At 39.3% G+C, this 22,136-nt stretch overlaps 1 protein-coding gene across 2 annotated transcripts in view; it reads right to left on the bottom strand.

Moving 5' to 3' along the window:
• Positions 1-22,136, bottom strand: part of HCN1 (hyperpolarization activated cyclic nucleotide gated potassium channel 1) — a 237,615-nt gene that overhangs the window by 97,486 nt on the left and 117,993 nt on the right. For both annotated transcript variants that reach the window (XM_078384442.1, XM_078384443.1), the window contains exon 3: positions 4,916-5,077. In XM_078384442.1, coding sequence (XP_078240568.1) covers positions 4,916-5,077 — 162 coding nt within the window. The remainder of the gene's footprint in view (positions 1-4,915; positions 5,078-22,136) is intronic.

The following is a 22,136-nucleotide window of genomic DNA, read 5'->3' as shown; positions in this document are numbered from 1 at the left end:
TTGAAGGCTATTCTGCAAGCCTGTTGCAAGGATGCATACAGTTCAAATAGTAAAGCATGGTGTAACTGCGATGCCATGCTATCCTATTTGAATTGTACATGTTGTGATTAGGAAGCAATGCTGCCTATATATTTGGTATTATGCGATCTGAAGAAAAAACAGAGTTGGTATTATATAACCAGGAAAGTTAGACACGACTCCCTTTTTCTAAACAACTGAACCATTTTAATGATCATTATTTGGTGACAACGGATGACCAATTCAGAGTAGTCGTTATTCCACCATGAGAAGACTTCATTTCTGTATTTCCTGTGTGAAAGTACTGAGCTTTTTGCAAAGCCACTTTAAAATAGGATTGACTGTGATGTAATGTGAATCAACCCACATTTAATCTGGGTGCTAAGTGGAGCTGATTATTAAACATCCAGCTTGGAAAGCAGCCAGTCTTGAGATCTTTTAAGGATCTCTCACTAGAGACGTGCCTTTCATTATTTAAGAGAAAGTGTCACATGCCTCTCCCACTTTCCAGTGGCCAAATTTCACACTAAAGCTGTGTAACAACTGCATAATTCTCAAGAGACCATAACCCCACCCCAGATGTAGTATTTTCACCAGGGGCATAAAGGCCACTGCTCTAGGCAAAAACATAATTAGTAAATCACCTGAGCAATGGATACAGCTGGCCAATTGCTTATGCAGCTTTTTACTACCTGCTTTTTGCCTTGAGTGATACTAGCCAGTTTTAGTTCCATAATTCCATCACTCATGGTTTTATTTAGCTTTTGATTTTTGTCTCACTGACTATTCTGCCATTCTCAGCCAGCTTCTTGCAAACCAGAATCTAAATACGAATCTCTAACCAGTGACTGCAAACAACATAAAGTATGTTGGAAGTACTCAGCTTAGTTTTCTCATTTGTATTAGAGTATCAGAAATAATTTTTGTTAATTATAATTTTTCAGTGCTTTGGAGGAAGTGTTGTGTGGGGGGAGGGTGAATAAAGCAATAGTGGCTGCTAAATTGGGAAAGAAATGGGAGGAGGAGATTAACCATTAAGTTTGGGGCTGGTTGCATCTGTTCTAAAAATATTGTTTCTCATCCATAATTTTACTGGCCACTTGAAACAGTTAGAAGCAGCAATAATCAGTGTTGAAGAATTTTTACCAATTGATTCCCCCCCCCCCCGCCAAGAAATTTGGAGAAGTTGTCGGGTGTGGTGGGGATGAAAGCTTTTTTGTGGGAAATAAGTCCATTTTTGGTGGCAGGTGTGTTTCAAAAATGTGGAAGAAGTCGAGCTGTTAAAAGTGGAGCTGCCATTCCTTTTTTAAAAAAATTCTCCTCTCCCAATTTTGAAATTTCCCTGATCTCCTGAAAAAGTGAGAAACGGCAGCTGTTTGTGGCTGCCACAGAAATGCATTCTCAGTATAATGGCACAATATTGATTTACAAAATGATTTACAAGATCATTGTGCTGTTTTGTATATGCAGAGAAAACAGCAATCACAATTCACTGATGACTGCATCACCAGGTAGGTTTTTCAAACAATATGCTATATGATGAAGACAGCAAAATTACAGATTTTTTTAAAAGAACATTTTTTAAAAATAATTTAACTGTGGTCACTTTTAAGGGTAAGCCCTCCCAACTCCTTGTCCCAAACTCTGAAATTCCCTCCCATGGAAAACCAGGCTGGCCCCATTTCTGTTGTCCTTCTGCAAGCAGGCAAAGACCTTTCTCTTCAGGCAGACTCTCCCTTAATGACTGATGGCCTGAAAGAGGTTTTTAAATGAATTGTTGTGCTCTGCTGTTTTAAATGTATTTTAGTTCTGATTTTGTCATTTTTAATATAATGCTTGTTTAATTCTTTTTAATTATTTGTATATTTACTGGTTATAGTTTTTGAATGTTCTCTTTTTAATGATTTTAAGCCACTCTGGGTCCTTTTTAAAGAGAAAGGCAGGATAAAAATATTTTAAATAAATAAATAAGTTTTGTGTCCCTTTTGGAGATTTGCTGCCATTTTGGGGAGGGGAAAACATATAGTGATCTAGAAGATGATCCACTGTAACTTCCATAATTTAATTGTCTATGCTAGTTAAGGCTGATGGAAGCTTTACTGCAAGAAGAGTTGGAAGTAAATTGTTCCCTTTAATCATACGGATGTTGGAAAAACTATCATCCATGTATTCTTTTACTACAGTAAAGGTGACTTTTGCTGGCTTTGGATTGTCTAGTCATTGCATATGGTGAAATGCATTGATCCAAGATAGTTAACTTGCATTCAAAACAAGCTTGATGTAAGGAGAACACATAAACATCTCACATGTGCCAATACTGAGAGCTTCTCAAAAGTGCAAGTTGTGTATCTATGCAGTGTGAGGGAAACAGGATGTAGGAAAAGGTGGTAGCAGACAAGACAGGAAGAAAGAAAGGTGAATGAGCAATACAGGATCAGGTTTGGCTCATGGTCATTGAGCATCCATCAGCTGGTGAAATATATTACTGGAACACTGCCACAGCCACAAGCCACCCTCAGCCAGGTGGGAAGCAAAAAATAAGATGTGAGACAGACAAATACAGAGGATAAAAATACAGTGGTGCCTTGACTTACAAACATCCTTACCTACGAACGTTTTGAGTTACGAACAGCTCCGGCTGCAAAATTTTGCTTTGACTTGCGGTTGGAGCTTTGACTAACAAACAAAAACAGGCAGGGGGAAAAGGCAGAAAATTAAAAAACCCACGAAGAGGCTGCTTCTTTGTAGCTCTTTCACTCCAATGGTAAGGAAAAGGGAGGCTCAGCCTCCCAGGCTTCTGGCACCGCCGCCATCACCGTCATGGGAGACCTCCCGGGGGTCCCCTGCCACTGCCATCGCTGCCTTCGGAGGCCTCCCAGGGCTTCCCTGCTACCATGGGAGACCTCCCGGGGGTCCCCTGCCCCCCGCTGATCACCGCCTTCAGGCTTTCCGGGGGGGTAGATTGACCCTACCCCCCCCAGGAAAGCCTGAAGGCAGTGATTGGTGGCGGTGGGGGACCCCTGGGAGGCTTTGGACCAGTAAATTGCTGCTTTTTTTTCTTTTAAAAAGCTGTTCTGGGTGGGTTTTGGAGGGTAGGTTTGGGCTGGGAGGGTATGCTTCTGTGTTGTTTTGTTTTTTGATGGATTTTCTTTTCTTCTTTTTTTCTTTTTTTTTTTTCTTTTTCTTTTTTCTTTTCTTTTTTTCATTTTGCAGTGCCAGCATGGGACTTGCAGTGTTTTTTTGGTTTTGTTTTTCCCTTCGGCCAGAATGGATTAATTGGTTTTCAATGCATTCCTATGGGAAATGGTGCTTTGACTTATGAACACCGCTCCAATACAGATTAAGTTCGTAAGTCAAGGCACCAGTGTACTACAAATGGCCATGGAGCACAGAAAAGGAAGAAGAGGAATAGCTGCCTTAGCAGGGAAGAAGAAAAAAAGATGCAGGGAGCCAGCAACTGAATCACAATGAGGGAAAGATACTAAGGCACCATGAAATGATTAATAGCATGAGGTCTGGCTGCTTTCCCTTACTCTTCCCTCCTTCAGAGAAAGCACTATAGGGAATACATTTTTGAACTATCCCATCATCATGTGAGACAATGAGAAATCACAAACATTTTCTCTTCACCTGTAAGGCAGAAAGATAGATCCCCTCTGTCACAATGACGATTTCCACATTTGTGCATATTATTCAGATTATGGAAAATATATATCTACACTGCTTTGGATAGCTGGCTGGATAGAGCAGCAAGTTAGGTATCTGGTTGTGAAGCTAGAGGTTGGGAGTTCAGCTCCCCACTCTGCATCCCAGCTTGTATGGTCTTGGTCAAGCTACACAATACCAGGGTGCCCCCAAAAGAAGGGAGTGATAAACTACTTCTGAGTACTCTCTACTTAGAACACGCTGAAAAGGGCTGCCATAAGACTTGATGGCACACAATTATATGCTGGCTGGATAGCTAAGTGGTTTAGGTATCTGGCTGTGGAGTCAGAGGTTGGGAGTTCAGTTCCTCATTGTGCCTCCAGAAGGGGATGGTGAACCACTTCTGAGTATTCTCTACCTCAGTGCTTCTCAACCTTGGGTCTGCAGATGTTCTTGAATTACAACTCCCAGAAATTCTGGCCAACACAGCTAGGAGTGAAAGCTTCTGGGAATTTCAGCTGAAGAACATCTGGGGACCCACGTTTGGGAACCATTGTTGTACCTGGAAACTCTGCAAAAGGTCACCATAAGTCAGAATGATTTGATGGCACACGATCATCATGAAACCGTTTTAGCTCTTGCTTTGTTGATGCCTTCTTAGGCTTTTAAAAACCAGAATCCTCAGATGGGTTGTTTATATCCTCTTGACAAATCAGCTTACCGTCTCCGTGTGTTTGTGCTTTATTTCACAATAGGAGAAAACTCTAGTTTTGCACAACTTCATGTTGTGCAAATTGTGCAAACCTGGATAGAGGAAAAAACACAGGAAGAGAACGACAAAGTGGGGTTCTGTTCTCATGTTGGTGGTAGTAAATATTACTGGAACCAAAGAACTGTTTGCAGGATGTTTCAACATGTCAAAGCAGCGTGCTGTGTCAAGAACAAGTAATTTAGTGAGATTTACTAACAACCATAGGAAACATAGGACAGTCTTCAATACTGATGGTCAAGTAAGGACACAGCCTACCTCTGATCTTTATTCCACTTTTCCATAGTTTGCTAATGTTTTATCCCTTTCCATCTTTGGATACAGCTACAAGATATGCTTCAAAACTGGATGGCTAAGTCTGTGTAATTACAACATGGTGCTTTAAACTTATTCCCTTTCACTACAATTTTGAACTAACTACTGTCAAAACATTTTCAACAGAAAGTTTGAAAAAAAACACAATGAAAAATGAACAATACTTACAACCATACCATTTAGGGACACCCAGCAATCTTGTGGGAAATCTTGGAGCAATGGTACCAAGAACTGGAGGCAACCATCCCAGTGGCAAAGGAGCAGCATCATTCCAATCAAATTGAAGATTCTCACTACAGCACTTGCTAGATCATATGTCATGTGGAAAATCTAAGGAGAAAAAGACAAGTAAAAAAAGTTTCGTCAAAATCAGAAATGGGCAATGGAGTTCTCCCTCACTAAGTACGTAAAAGTGAAATCTTGTAGACAAACCAAATCTTGGGAAGTTATTTCTTAAGATTATCGGAATCTCCTAGTCACCATGACCTGATTCAAGCTATGTTCTGGGAAATAATGAGATTCCTCTGAAACTAATCAGGACTCTTCAAAATGATAACATGAAGGAAGAAAAAAAGACTAGGCATGTCCCTTGTTGTTCTGTGCACATGGAGAATAAGAGTCTGAAAGGGAAAACCTCCACTCTGCACAGAAGCTTTGTGTAAAATCTAGAATGTTGAGAATCAGGGTTTCTGTTCACAAAGAAATTATGCATACATAGACAAAGCTACCCTCTTCAGGCCTTAGGCTAGCATTTCAAGCTACTACCAGTGGCAAGAATAGGATTCTGTCAAATCTTTTGAAGTGGCAGTGGGACTATCCTACTTGCTTTCTCACACATTCTTGTTAACCTTATTGTGAACCTAAGTAAAGTGGTTATAGTGAAGGATAATTTTTCTAAAACAACGGAGGGATGTTGGATAACTCTTTAGCTTTTTTATGCGGGCTGACTGTAAGGCCTTAACAACATCATGAGTGTCTGTGAGGGGGACAATCTAAACTTCATATTTCTTTAAATGTACAAAGTTTAAAAAAACAACCAGGCCAACAATCCGTACATATCCTGCCATTAAAAGATGCTCTGAGTTAGATTTCATTCTTTCTGCAATATTCTAGTTTCCTCAGCAGACAAGCTGATATGTGAACCATTCTCTGCATACTCTAATGTAACTGAACAAAAACTTCCAGCTCTCCTGGTGTGGTGTAGAAGCACAAAGTCAAATGCCAAATATCCACAGAAAGAATAATAATGAAAATTTGCTGGTTCTTCCTCCTCCTGTGTTAACTCCACCTTCAGTCTATAATTTTAATGGGTTTCCTAATAGGTTTCTGTCAACAGAACTATCAAAATGCAATTTGCCCTGAGGAAATACCTAGCCAGAGTTTTAGACTTGAGAAAGGAAATGTTTGATAGACCATAGCATTTCAGTAAGACAACTCCATGAGAGCTAACATGGTCCTAGAAATCAAGAATATGATTTGAGACACTGTCTAGTTGTTATTCATCCTTTAACCTTTTAGAGAAGGGCCAGAACCATAAACTGCCAGCCCCCATCTTAAACTTGTTTTCCCCCCAAAATGGAGTCAGCAGAATTTCTGTTCCATAAGGTCACAGCCTTTGTGGATATTGTCTTCTACTTTATGGAGATCCAACATTGAGAAAGTGGACTTCAGCCCTCTGTTGGGGTGTTTAAGTTGTACTGTCACCTATCTTTAACCTGTAGCTTTGCAGATAAATTATCATAAACGTCCAATGACATACTTCCAATGGAAATCATGTTCTTATGAACAAAGAAGGATACAGTAACTAAACATCATGAAAATACAACTTTATTTATGACTGCTTTAATTTCTGTTGATAATACTTGAGAGAAGGCAGTTTCTGAGAGTATCCCTGGCTCTCATAGGGAAATTAAAAATGTATGCACACTCCTCCAAACCTTTGTTTTTATCTTGTCCAGGCTAACAATACAAATTCAGTATCCAATTTTTGTTGGTGATAAAACTAGCTAAAAATACTGTTTGAGATTGCTATAGACATCTGTTAAAACATGAATCTACAATCAAGTTTTGCTACCCATTCTGTGTTACCTGTTTGTGTTCTAGAATATGAGGTCAATTCTATTTTATTTTAAAGCTACAGAACTGAGTCATATTCCTCTGACACAATTTTCTACTTGGTGGACAGCAAATACATTTTTGCTGTTACTGTTTAGAACAGGAAACAGTTTATATTTTCCAGTCTTAGCAATGCAGACAAAGCACAGGGCATTTATAAATGTCACACACTTATTTAGGAAAAAGAAATATGTACAGTACTATACTGAGTTATTTGGCAATGTCGATGGAGAGAAAGACACTACAAATGCTATTTGAAATAGCACATCGTTCTACAATACAGATCTGTATATTAGCTAAGAACACCAGAGGGGGTCTTGCTTGCTGTACTGTGATTTACATATTGCCCTTTGGTGACAACTTTGAAGCAATCCTTCTCTTTTGTTGCCTCCATGTTGTTGAATCCTTACCAGCCAGTAGTCAGGGTTCTTCAGGTACTTATCAAAAGCCGCTCTCTTCATCTAGGCCAGGGGTGTCCAACCTTTCACCTTCCCTGGGCCACATTAGAAGATGAAAATTTGGCTTGGGCCGCACATAAATTTGGCTTGGGCCGCATGGGGGGGGCAGCCCTAGCCGTCCTCCGCAGCCCCACTCCAAGTGCGCTTACCGGCAGCTGCGATCTCAGACAGCAGAGGCTGCCAGCTTCGACTCTGGTGGCTTTATGGGGCCAGGAGGGGGTCCACCTATTGATGGGGGACAGCGCAATGCAGTCCGCAGCCCCCCTCTCTCCTCCCCTCCCGCTCCTTCCTTCTTTCCCTCTCTCCCCCTCTACTGTTGTGACATGCCCCAGCCACAAGCGCCGGCAGTATAACTTAAAACTTTGGAATTTCTTTAAAAATAAAAAATTGCACTGGGCCACATTACGAGCTGACCTGCGCCACATGCGGCCCTAGGGCCACAGGTTGGACAAGCCTGATCTAGGCCTTCACTAATTTTCCAACTCAGTTTGTTAATTGCTGTACACAGCTTTAAGTTTTAAGTGCTTTAACTAATAAGCATTTTTATATTAACATTATCTACATGATTTTCTACTATAAACTGCTTGAAGATATCCTTCCAGACATGGTAAGTATTCAATGGGTCAAATAAACTAGAGAACACAGTGATTCTCTGTCTGAAATGTAATTTTGTATATAGAATTAATTAAAATTCAGGACAATTTTTGCTTTACTATTTCACTATGTTTGGAAAGAAGAAAGTTAGCTGACATTTCACCTGATGCCAGAACATGTTTCCTTTGACATCTTAGACATATATCATTAGAGTAAGTGGCAATATAAGTGCATAGCCCAAGCTACTGCTATAAAAACACCATGATCTACAACAACATAACAAACCAAGGACTAAAAATAAATCGACAAACATCACAAATTATGCAAGTCTGTCTGCCCATATGTCCCCTTACTAGCCAAATGTGGCCTCTCTCTCTCTCTCTCTTTCTACACACACACACACACACACACACACACACACACACACACACACACACACACAGAGAGAGAGAGAGAGAGAGAGAGAGAGAGAGAGAGAGAGAGAGAGACGAGATGGGCACAAATCAGAAAAAAAATGATTCATTTTGATGTGTGATTCAGCAAGTTTGATGAATCACAAATTATGATTTTTTTAATGAATCAATGTTTCAATTCATTTTTTATTTTAGCCATCCTAGCACCTAGGGACACCAAATTTGCAGTTTCCCCCGACTACAAGCCCTCCAGGTTTGGTGAAGATTGGGTTTCAGGCATGAGCATTATACACCCACAAAGTGGGTCCCCCAAGGAAAGTACCGTTTAGCAGCTGGCCTGGGGAAACCCAATCTTCATCAAACTTGGAGGTATTGTAGAGAGAGAGTCAGGGGAATTTTTTTGTGTGATTCTGGTGTCTCTAGGTGCCTGGGGGGAACTTTCCTGGGGGTTGCTCTTTGCGGGTGTATAACTCGGACATCTGAAACCCAATTTTCATCAAACTTGGAGGGATCCTAGAGGAGAGTTAGAGGAAGCTTCCCTGCAATATTTGTGTCTACCTTGGGGAGCATTTTATAGCAAATGAACTGACAAATAAAAATTAGCTAAAATGTATTGATTCTTATTCATTGGGGCATTGATTCATATGAATATAAACCAACGAATTAGTGATTTTGATCTACAACAACATATCAAACCAAGGACTGAAAATAAATCCACAAACACATAGACACACACCATATACATATATAGTTCCAGAGGCAATTATAATTTGCCACAGGCAAGGAATGGCATGGTATTCAGAAGCCATTCCTACACAGATTACAGTGTGCATAAGAAAAAGTAAAGTCAATTCCTTACCAAGGCAAGCACTATGTATCTTACTAAAATCAAGCATGTATAGACTCCTATAACTTTAGTTCTCTCCTCTGAAATCTATGAATCTGCTGCCTCAACCAGATGTTTTCAAACGTTTACCAGAGACTTGGTAAACCTTGGGATGTATAGCTTTCTTCTAAGGGTCTTCAGAGGACAGCCAAAGAGAGCCATGGAATGTAGAGACATGCTGAGCATTCCGGTGAGGTGAGCTCAAAAACAAGCACCTTTTGGAATGCTCACAGTAGATCTGAGCCAAATTTGGCCCTACATCCAATCTACTGGGAGCAAAGTGAATGGGCCTTACTTGCCTTGGCTCTTGAAACCTGGGTTTTTCACCTGCTTCTAGGCCCAGATGTTAACCTTAGAGAAAGGGATAGAAGGCACCTAGCCAGTCTCCCCTTTGGTGCAAATGACACAAATACTTCCATCGTACCAATGAGAATGTGTTGATTAGTAGCCACAATATCATCCTGAGCACATATTCCAGAAAGTAATGATACAAACATGTGTGTGTGTGTGTGTGTGTGTGTGTGCACGCGTGTGTGTGTGTGTGTGTGTGTGTGTGTGTGTGTGTGTGTGCGTGCGCGCGTGTGGAAGTGGAAATAAATGAATATATAAATAAATATTCCACCAAGAGGTACAGAGGGCCTGCCAGTACCTTCCTCTGCTCTGAGATAATATTTTCAGGTTGTGCTGTGAGAAGGAGGGTGTGGCTGTCTTTTGCAAAGGTTATCTTCTTCTTAGTGCATTTGACACAAGTACCATAACTATGGCTTTAATTCTTAATTTTTCTTCTTCTCCATAAGCACACATTCTTCTTCTCTGTAAGCACACTTTGCACATAGCTTTCAGCTTTTTCCCTTTATTTTTGTACTTCCACTCCTACCTTACCAACATGCCCATCATCTGCTAAAATATGCTCTTCAAGTAATCTTGGTTTGACTAACTGTACATACAGTAGTATTGTGATCCTTTTTGTGTAGAGTTTACCAATGTACTGACCAGCATGCACCATATGTACCCACAAAATACTAATATTTAATAAAACATGAGGGACAGAGAAGACCACATCAAGATGGCTTTTCCACAGTGTTTCATTATCAGTGCAAAATGATGGCATGTGGAAGGAGGGAGAACTTTTAGAATTTGTCCTAAATGAGTCAGATAGTCAGTTGGAACAATGAAGGCTAATATGTCCAGTCCAGATTAAATCCCTAGCGTGGTGCATTTCACCATAAGAAAGTGAAATAACTAAGGGCCAGGATACTTGTCACATGATTCATACAACACTACCGCTAAATACAGGGTATTGATGAGGTTGGTTTGTTTATTTTAGAAATAGTTGTGAGGGTGGGGCAGATCAGTTCTCCAACACTGAGAAAGAGTAGGGGGCTCTAACATATGTCCTTCTTATTGAGGTGCAATCAGGATTGGGGCCTCATGCTTCCATTTTGTTTTGACACGTAAAGATAAAATCTACAGCAGTAGTCAAAAGTTTCCCTATTCAACCCTCCTTCCCCATGTCATCATTGTGCACTGATAATGAAACATTGTGGATTTAATCTGGACTGGGGAATTTCAACTATTAACCAATTAATAACTATAATAAGAATAACCCCTGTGTTTAAGGGCTTAACTACATGACACATAACACATGCCAAGCTGATCTGTTTCACATTTAAGTTAAGAGACAAAGATGCTGACACGTAGAATGGAAACAGGTAGAACTAAAAGCCAAGAAACAGGATCAGAACCAAGATTGTTTGACAGCAACATTTCTGATAAGGCAGCCAAGAAGAGATATCAGATCTTTTCTTATTAAAGATGCCCATCAAGACAGCAATCGTGGCCAAAACTGTTAAACCAAGAAGTCTAAATGTCTGCATCCCAGGCCATTTTTAGGCAGTTAAATATAACTGCCTGGCATTTCAGAGACATTCACCATCCACAAATCCTATTTAGCTCTAAGTCATACCCTGCAGGTGCTGAGCACCTTTAAAAATCAGGCCATTTATATATAGATTGTGCAGATTCCTCTACAACCAATCTTGTTGAAGGGCAGTATAGAAATTTTTTAAATGCACAGATTATAGAATATGGATTTAGCAGGCCATTACCGGCTACAGAAATGGAAACTTCCAACTGATCAGCCTTTCATTTCCCAAGGGTGTGTGTGTAATATTCTTTACAACTTTAGAAGCAATCATCTGTGCCCTGAAGTATCAAATGTAAAAATAACTTTAGTATAATGCCAAATAGTATTAAGGAATTATTTCACTAACAGCACCTTAAAATTGTTTTTAAGCACACGTTATGATTGGGAAAGAGTCCAACCATGATATTTGTACGACTGAGTCTAACAACATTCTGCAGGCCCTTACTAAAAGGGAGGCAGTCCAATTAAACAAACAAACAAACAAACAAACAAACAAACAAACAAACAAACAAACAAAAACAGGTTTTGGAGCATAACTACATTTGCCACAGTAATAATAGGCAGTCTAATCTTATGTTCTGCCAAATTTTGGAAAGTTTGGGCAAACAGTTTTAAGATCATGATTTTTTAAATGATTCATTTGATCCTTTTAAAAAAGGATTCATTCATTCATGAACAACATTCTTTTTTAAGGACTCATTTTTTAAGCATTCACACATTATGTGACCATTGTCAGAACAGCAGATAGCAAATTCCTAAATAAATTTAAAATACCAACCATGATTGTTTTTTAAAAAGTAATGTTTTTCCCTACACTCTCTTCAGTCTTTGAAGCCAAACCATTCTGTATTTCTTGAAATGTTTGTTGGTTAAGATGGCACTTTTTAAACAGGAAGAACAAGCCATTCCTAACTCCAGTTTCTTTGTCCTTACTAAGAAATGGGAAGGTATATACATAATGCCTGCACTTTGTTTGAAAAACCAGGGTGTGGTAACCAATCAACAACTTCCTCAGCTGTGACTTTAAAGCCACAACTTCAACACAGCCTGTATCTTTCCTAACTTACATCTTAAAAAATGCCTGAAAAAATTCATCCCCCATGAACCTTTGGTACTCTTGAGTTCTTAGCACTGACAAAAGGACTCGATTGCAAGCCTGATAAGAGTGGGCATCTTGGTCTACGAAAGCTAGCAGATCATATGATTTCTTTAGAGGTCTATAAAGGTATCAGCTCATCCTGCATTTGTATTGTACAATGACCACACAGCTCTCTTTTATTTCAAAAGAAAAGCAAAGGAGTCTTACACATTACCATTACTTCTGCCAATCCATCCTTGATTGACTGAGTACAGTGAATGAAATCTCAGCTATGGAGTATTTTTTGCTCTTAAAGGGTCAGACACGATTTGAAACAGACCTCAAAGAGTCTTCTGAAAAGTCAACTGGACAGCCAGTTAAATAACTCTAGCTGAGGAGTTGCTTCACTGGCAAGATGGGCATGACCACTGCTTTGTGTTTGACTGAGAAGTGGTTGACTGATGAAAAATGGAGTCAGGTTTTAGGATTTCCCCCCTGCTTGGTGTCTCATTGTGAATGGTAGTGAGCAAAAAAGTGGATCCTGTAGACCAGAGGTCCCCAACCTCGGGCCTCCAGATGTTCTTGGACTTCAACTCCCAGAAATCCTGGCCAGCAAAGGTGGTGGTGAAGGCTTCTGGGAGTTGTAGTCCAAGAACATCTGGAGGCCCATGGTTGGGGACCACTGCTGTAGACCAATAAGCAAATAACTGCTGAATAGTTCAACGGATGAGGCATCTGGATGTGGAGCCAGAGGTTCCATTCCCCACTGTGCCTTCTTGACAAGGGTTGGACTCAATGATCCATACACTCCTTTCCAGCTCTGCAGTTCTAAGATGACGATTATGATGATTCAAAAACGCCAGGCATAGTCAATCAAAATTATAAAAACATTGACTGGTATTTTATAACAGAAACAAATTTTAACCAAAAACCGAAATATCTGCTAAATATTGGTGCAGTATGTACGCTGTTCCTAATATTGCTGTATTGTTGTTGTTATTATTATTCAAAAACTCCAGCCACAGTCAAAATTATAAAAACATTGACTGGTATTATGTAGCAGATACAAGTTTTAACCAAAAACCTGATACAAGTTTTAACCAAAAACCTGATACAAGTTTTAACCAAAAACCTATCTGTTAAATATCGATTTATTATTATTATTATTATTATTATTATTATTATTATTATTATTATTATTATTATTATTATTATTATTATTATTATTATTATTATTATACTTACAAGTTACCAAAGTAAAGAATAAATAAAACTACTGTTGAATATCCATACAATATCAGCTATATTAAGATTTTTAATGTTTAATTTATTGCCTGACTAGGAGTCTTCAATTAAATCAATTTAATAAAATGTTTGTTGTAAGTAAGTCATTTTTTACATTATTTTTAGAATTTGTTTAACATTTATTACCACCTTTCCCCATATTTTCTTTAGTGATGTTGCACAAATAATACTATTTTCTTCTATTTGCTAAGTAAAAATCTGAGTTTGGGGGGATGGTTTTAAACTAGAATCCTTTCCTTTGTTCTTCCCACAAGCAAAACCTTTCTTTATAGTTACATTTTTTCTTTCCTTTTTATATCTTCTTGTATAAATATGACCTTAGCAATAGCTGAGATTGGACTTGTACTTCTGTATTTGGTTAGGAAAAGGGTTTGGCCTCAGAAACCAACGAGGGCCATTACCCGATTGGCAGTTTAATTTGCACTAAGTTAATGATCCCTTTTTTATTCTTAGGCACATATTAGGAAACATAGTGGTGCCTGTTCATTCCAAAAATCCTTTGAATACTGGAGATCTAAGAATGCAAGAGCATTCTGATCTTGAAGCTTAATTTGTAGGAGTTCTCTTCTTGCATTAGTCATATTCCTTAATAACACTGGATAGTACCTGGCTACTTTGCCCAAATCACATGTTTGTGGCTCTTCTTGCTTAGGTATAAAATCTGTTCAACCTTTTTTTTTTTTGAAAACACATGGAGTAACGTAGAGTCAACTTCCTCACAAAAGTTATGCCAAGGTTTTGTCAACCTTCCTGAGATCCGGTGGGTTAATAGAGCCAGGGCTAACAGGGTCAAAGCTACAGGCTTCCCTGTTCTCTCTGAGCTTAACTTCAATCCTCAGAGTGGCTTGAAGATATTCCCCCCCCCCCAACAACAGTGTATTCTTGCAAGCCATTCTGAAATGAAGCAAAGTGTTTGGGAGTGTTTTGGCTTCAAGGGCCTGTTAAGGGTCTATAACTTTACAAAGGCTCTTTTCATTTATTCACATTGATACTGCTGCTTGCATTTTGGACCCTCTTTTGCACAAGGACAGGTAGTTATGGGGACTATCATGATGAGCGCCTGAATATACACATTTAACACTACACTACTCTCCAGTATATATGCCAAACATATGTTCTAATTTTGTGCAGTTTTGTTTCACAGATGGTCTTTGGACCCTTATCCACACTATGAAACAGATACTGTATATCCAAAATCGGGAGCCTGGAGCATGCGGAAAAACAAACATGGAAATCGCTCCTTCAAAACCTACGTCAAACATCTGTGTTAGTATTAATGTTTGTTAACATGCTTGTTCAGGTTACAGACTCGTAGGGTTTTGGCCTTCACTTCAAGTGTGAAAATGCTATCCCCACAATGGAGGTCCTGATGAGTGCTAAATATGACCAATAATAGTAAATGAACCAAATGTTGAAGGAACAGAAAGAAAGAATGATGCTAACCAGAATAAGCTATGAGAGTTTTAATGCAAAGCTCTAATTATCTACAAGGAATTGGATCTCAATTAGCAGAGAATGTCAAGCATATAACTTTCTGCATATACATCAAGTCACTGTTTCTCTCCATAAAAGATCTGAATGATTTTTTTTAAAAAGTGGAAGAATTTTTTTGGAACAGTGCTACTCACAAAATATGCACACGCCAGGTTTCTCTCTTCCTTTTTCCTATTCACTTCCTTAAGTTTGAAACACATGACTCAAGAACTACATTTACAGTATAATCACATCTGCTCTGTCTTATATTCATCATCAAGAAGTGGCTTCTTCTTGAGTTGTCCTGCAAAAATATTGCTCACCAATCTTTCTGGTGGAGTGTGCCAGGGCAAGTCAAATCCAGATGCCACCTAGGTAGGATCTCCATCCATACCAATTCAGTTGGTTCTACTTCACATAAGCAATTCCTACTTCTCTTTGCTGTCTCATCATGGTTTTGCCTCTGCTTATTACATACAGACAGCAAAACAATGTGGGACAAAGAAAAAGGAATCCAGACTGCACTTTGCACTTCGCTCTTTCTCTAGGTATGCTACAGCCGTGCCCCTCTTCACATGCATTGTTTGTAACTTCATACATATTGCAAATTGTCCAAGACACTTTTTTTGCTGAGGCAAAGGACAATGTGACACACACAAACCCTTCCTAAACATCTTGGGGGGAATGTCTGGGGAGGTTTATGCTGCTGCTACCCCATCATCTGCAGCCTGAGGTATGTGCCTTATTCCGTCCTAATGCTGGGACCAGCTCTGTTGACACCCAGGCACTAGAACCTTCAAAACAGGAGCAGACAACTTTGATCTTTCCAAAGGACTTGAGTGCTACATTTTTGATCAGCTTTTTCCACAACCAAGGGAAAGTGTTTATATCAGTGGCTTTCCACAAATCTTTTGAAGATTTGTGGATACCATTGCCTACCCCACTATAAAAGCTAACAAGAAAACCTCTCAGGAAGTTGTAGCCAAATCAGCCTGTATTTGAGACAAGCAGGATGTCAGCTTAGTAACTACTGTTGATAGTGGTGCTCTCAGTACAAGAACAATTGCAAACTATTGGTCTGATTCAATACCTGTTGAAGACAAATGGAGCTTCCTTATTGATGCAGCACTGTCAAGTCTAATGCTGTTACTCTAAATAGTCTGTAACACTTTGTACATCAGAAATGTGAGCTGCAGGAGACAGAGAACATGTAGAGAAGCTGCCAAGTACAATTTTAAGTGCATTTTTGATTATGTCTGGAGGGCATCATTGGTGATCAACTTGTTTTTATGTACCTATGTACATAAAAATAAGTTCAACCTTCTCTACATACATTTTCATAAGGGTTTAATCATTCTGGAGAAGAAGATAGATAACTATTCAACACTTCTAAAATTTGGTTACATTTTCTATTCAAAGCTGCTAATGAGTATAAAAGCTTGATTTCAGTTAAGCTGACTGACTAGGGAGGCATAAAAGATTTAACAAAATGTGCATTCATTTTAATCAAACTTAGAAATCAGGAAAATATGAGCTGTGTATTGTGACCTTTATTTTCTATATATATAAATTCAGTCAAAATGACATTCCATTTTACTATTCAAAACCCATTTAGCCTACCCCAAGATGCAACTCCCATTAAAAAAAGAACTGTGAACACATACATGATGGTGTATACTGAGCATAGGCAATGCAGGAGCAAAAAAAAGTGCAGCGAGTCTCATCCTGTGGCCTGCATATTATCTGTTTCTACAAAGTATGTGCAGCCCCATGGGACCCACAGACATAATACACATGACACAAATTTGCTGACCATTAATTTGGCCTGACATATCAATGCATATTCTTAAGCTCCTTGCATGGATTCATTCATCAACATCTCCTCTTTTGAAGGTACATAGGGAACTTAAGACATGGTGTGTGTGAATAGAAGAAAACACACACTCTTTGGCAGTGTTCAGAACTGGAACATTTCTATTTTAAGATAGAAGTTACAAGGGTAAAGATTCTCTAATGTTTTGCATCATTTAGTGGATCATTCCCCTTTCCATTGCCACATCTGACAATATAACTGACTGTGCTGTCTTATCAGCAAGTTGTGCTCTTGTTCTCATTGCCATGGAACCAGGAAAACAAAGGAATACTTTCCAGTTCCCTCTAGTGACGAATTGAACATACTTTTAAAGCAGTGGTCCCCAGCCTTGGGCCTCCAGATGTTCTTGGACTACAACTCCCAGAAGCCTTCACCACCACCTCTGCTCACCAGGATTTCTGGGAGTTGAAGTCCAAGAACATCTAGAGGCCCAAGGTTGGGGACCACTGTTTTAAAGGATTTTTTCTCTTGCCACTTTGTTTCTTCATGTCAGACTATGGACCCCCTACAACTCTAGTGTTAGTTGCACCAGGACCTCTACAGTCCCAAACTGGCCAGAAATGGCAAAACATTTTTTGGGGGTGGAGAGACAACAAGCTACTTCCTTTTTTAATTTTTGGATCTGGGGACTCTTGGGACCTCCAAACAACCCCCCAGAGGAAAGCCCAGTGCTTTAGGCATTTGGCTACAGAGTCAGAAGTTGGGGGTTCAAATCCCCACTGTGCCTCCTTGACAGGAATGGACTCGATGATCTATAAGGTCCCTTTCGGGTCTGCTATTCTAAGATGACAATGATGAAAGAACACTGTTCATGGAAATCTCTAGGACTGGACATAGCCATTTTTTAAAAAAAGCACTATCTGACTTGGAGGAGCTCTGACATGCTTTGGAAGACCTATAATATGAGTGCCTACATGTAACTCACAGGCCACATCTTGTGCACCCTTATCATACTGCAATGACATTCCAAACTTGTTACCTCCAAAAGTATTAACAGGTAACCTCATTACTTGTAACTTGTTACTTGTGAGGTCATAGAGGATTTCAAGAAACATAACACTATATTAGGCAATGAAATACTACAGTGGATTGGGTGGTCATGCAGGCTGGTGTTTGACTTGTGCAATTGGACGTTTGGCATACCAAGTTTCAATCCCTGATCTCTCCAGAAAGGGCTTGAAAAGAATTCCTCTTAGACAATGTAGGAGGTTGGTAATGTGTGGCTCCCAAGATGTTTTTGCAACTCATATGGGCTTTCACTGTCAACTGTATTGGCCAGGGTTAATTGGAGTTGCAGTTTAATAACATATGGAAGGTTACACAATGTTCCCCTAAGGTAGTGATTCCCAGCCTTGGGTCCCCAGATGTTCCTGGACTAAAACTCCAAGAAGCCTTCAACACTAGCTGAGCTGGCCAGTATTTCTGGAAGTTGCCATCCAAGAACATATGGGGACCCAAAGTTGGGAACTATTGCCCTAAGGTGTAGATAAGAGTGATCTACATAAGGTGAGGTCAGCTATGGCTCTCCAGACATAAGAATTCTTATCAGCCCCAGCTGGAACTTCCAGGGTTGAATGATTATGGAAATTATTATGATTATGGAAATGAATCAACAATCTGGCTTCAGCTACCTGGGTAATTTCCTACGCTCCTCTTTTGGTTCTTTAATGAGCTGTTCCTTAGCCAATGGTTTGTACAGCGAGGATGGGTGGAGCAATCCATCCATCTTCTCTGAATTCCAAATACTATTGTCTGTCTATGTATATGAATGCACTTGATTCACACTATCACTGGTTCATGTGTTTGTTCCTTCAGAACGATGCCAAGGTCTGTTTTAACATACAAAACATCTTTTCACACCAGGAGAATTAAAATCAGCTGTGGGACACTAGAAAGCTTTTACTTTGACTAAGCATCTCCATGTACGATGTAACAAATAAAGGAGAGAAAAACAGTAATTGGCTATGAAAGCATTCAGAATATATTTCAAACGGCCCCGTATTATTGGCTATGCTGGACTGAGATGATGGGAGCCACAAGCTAAAGAAGGCCCAAGACTCTAACTTAGTTTTATGTGATGGTAATATGCCAAGTCAGCAGCCATCCTTAAATGCAGATACAAGTTATCATGTAACTTTTTAAACAAAATACTTACAGCATGGAATGCCAACAGAGATTGTCACTTTTGGGGGATGTTCACATTTGCAATGGGCCTTTGGCACCATTTAAAGAGCAAAGGGAGCTCTCTGTTATGTGCACATCTTATTGTTCACAATAAAATCAATGGGGCTTCCCTCACCGCCCCGCCCCTGATTAAACACAGAACCAGTTTATTTCAATGAAGAACATTGAACATCGTCTGGATGCAGAATCAGCAGGAGCAACAAATTACCATTGTTATTCTTTTCCAAACAGTTGTTCGTCATTTTCTATTCTCTTTGTAAAAAAAAAATTCTATAATTTTAAAAGGGCAATATGAAAGCAAGCATCCTCTTGAGTGGTATCAGAGAAAACAGAAAGAAAAGGATACTTGGGTATGACATTTCAATAGTACAGTAAATTGTTAGTTTTCATTCACCATGCAAATATAACCTTTGAAATAGAAAGGGGCTCTATTTAGTATGCTATTCTTACAATACATGTGATCCCTTAGCCCACACTTCTCCAAAACAAACAAACACCAGTCCTCTTTTTGAAAAGACGACTGTCTGATACAGATTTGGCTGAAAGAGAAAGAAAAAAGAGAAAGTGCCTTGAAGTTTTCCTGTTGCCATTTAGGATCAGTATTGCAGATTAAGCTGTGGTACATTCCAGTCACATTCTCTCCCACCATGATAAGATATACTGTATTAAGATGTACGTTTTGCTAATTATTTCTAAATTTGCACCTATAAATACAAATAGATGTATTATACCCTGCCTTTCTCCAAAGAGTTACCCAAATTAACTTACAAAGTATTTTTAAAATTAATGATAATTTAAAAATTGATGGCAATTTTAATTGTTTTAAAATCATTTTATCTTTTATTGTATTTTAATTGAATTTTAATTGTTGTAAGCCACCCAAAGACCTTTGGGTAGAGTGGGCGGCATATAAATAAAATAAATTAAATAAAATAAATAAATAAATAAATAAATAAATAAATAAATAAATAAATAAATAAATAAATAAATAAAATTATGTACTCAAACATTTAAAAATACATTAAATGAAATATTTAAAAACAAATAAGTGTATTAATCATTTAAAAGTACCAAACAAAACATATCTCTGGAGACCAGGGTTCAAATCCATGCTCAACTACAGAAGCACAGTGAGGGTGTGGAACTGGTAAAACCACACCTTAAATATGTTACTTACTTTAAAAGTCCCATTAGGGGCTTTTAAGGTCAGTTCTGACCTGACAGCACATAACACAGAGAGACAAAAGTATTGAAAGACACATTTAAACAGATAGAAAATACAAATTCCCCATTGAAACCCCTTTCTTAGCAGCATAATCTCAAGATTAGACCACTGTAATGCGCTCTACGTGGGGCTGCCTTTGAGGCTGATGCGGAAACTTCAAGCGGTGCAGAATGCAGCGGCCAGACTCCTTACTGGAGTGAGAAAACACCAACATATTTCTCCTGTTCTGGCCAAGCTGCACTGGCTGCCCATCTGTTTCTGCATTGAATTCAAAGTTCTAATGCTTACCTATAAGGCCCTAAACGGTTTAGGACCTCGATACTTGGTGGAGCGCCTGCTCCCTCCAAGATTTACTCGGATCACCCGCACGAGTCAGGAGGTGAGGCTGAGGAGCCTGACGCCGAGAGAGGCCTGGAAGGAGAAGACACGAAACTGGGCCTTCTCGGCGGTGGCTCCTCGCCTTTGGAACAACCTTCCTCCAGAGATTCGTGAGGCCCCTACGCTGGGTACTTTCAAATGCCAGCTGAAAACATGGATGTGCATCCAGGCCTTCCCTCCTGTCAACTACTGATTTCTTTTGCTTTGCTATTTATTATTTATTTATTCCTGCACTATTTGTTATTGTTGTATGCTAATGTTTTTATGTTTTTTAAATTGTTTTGATATTCTGTAAGCCGCCCAGAGTGGTAGAATATACCAGATGGGTGGGATATAAATCGAATAAATAAATAAATAAATAAATAAAATTTCCCTTACCAAAAACCTGCTTAAAAGAGAAAGTCTTTGTCTGTAGGTGAAGGACAGCCAGGAAGGGGCCAACTTGATCATCCACAGGAGGGAATTCCACAGCCTCGGAGCAGCCACTGAAAAAGCTTTTTCTCAAGTCTGCACCAAGTGTGCCTGGGAAGACCCATCTGGGGAGATACGGTCCCTCAAGTAGCCTGGGCCCAAGTCATTTAGGGCTTTATAGGTGCAAGCCAGAACTCTGAATTGTGCCAAGCATTGGAATCTTTTATTCTCTTTCTTGGTAAGACATTTCTTCTTTTTAATGATGATGCACCAGCAGCCACCTTGCCTCACTGCCATACATGACACAATCCTATGAACCTATTGCCTTAAGAGGTAATTAATTTTGATCAGCTTGATCTCAGACAGGTGTGCTCACTCCCTGAGAATCCTCCTTATTTGAGGATGGGTCCCATTTAATACAGTAGGATTATTCTGAGAAAATAAACATTCACAGGATTTTGTCAGTTCGCTTGCAGTCAATTGTGATAATTTTGTATTAGCCAAAATATTGTAAACAATTAGTCTGCAGATCATCCTTAGAAAGCTACTGAAGTAGAACACATTTGTCTATTGCTTAATGGTTTAAAACTAGAATGGAGTTATCCTTTTAAATAGGATGTAATGAGTACTCACAAAACTTCTCATTCTCAGTGATCTTCTGGATTTCACCATGCAGAGACTCTCTGCTGAGGCTGCCTTTTGCATCAGCAAGATCTCTTGAAAGCCCATGGAAATGAGACTCAGTGTTCCATTCCCCATCCTTAATTTTTCACTATTGTTCTACACAGAAAATTGCCAAATTCATTGCAGCTTAACAGCCTTTCCATTGAATTCTGTGGAGGAAAGATGCCATGTTCCACAGTCATTGTAATAATTCTATAAGGTTTCATTTTCCTTCTGTCCTTTCCAGATGAATCCTGTGCAGTTTGATATTTCTCCTGCACTTTCCAGGTGACTCCTACATATAGTGGAGTCTCGACTTACGGTTGGCTCCACTTACGTACTTTTCAACCTACGGACTTCTCCGGCCGCAAAGTTTAACTTCGACTTGCGGCTGGAGAATCGACCT

Source organism: Pogona vitticeps, chromosome 2 (assembly GCF_051106095.1).
Source record: "Pogona vitticeps strain Pit_001003342236 chromosome 2, PviZW2.1, whole genome shotgun sequence".
NCBI classification, from domain to species: domain Eukaryota; kingdom Metazoa; phylum Chordata; class Lepidosauria; order Squamata; family Agamidae; genus Pogona; species Pogona vitticeps.
Note: the sequence above shows the minus strand (reverse complement) of the source record. Positions and strands in the feature narration are given on the sequence as shown.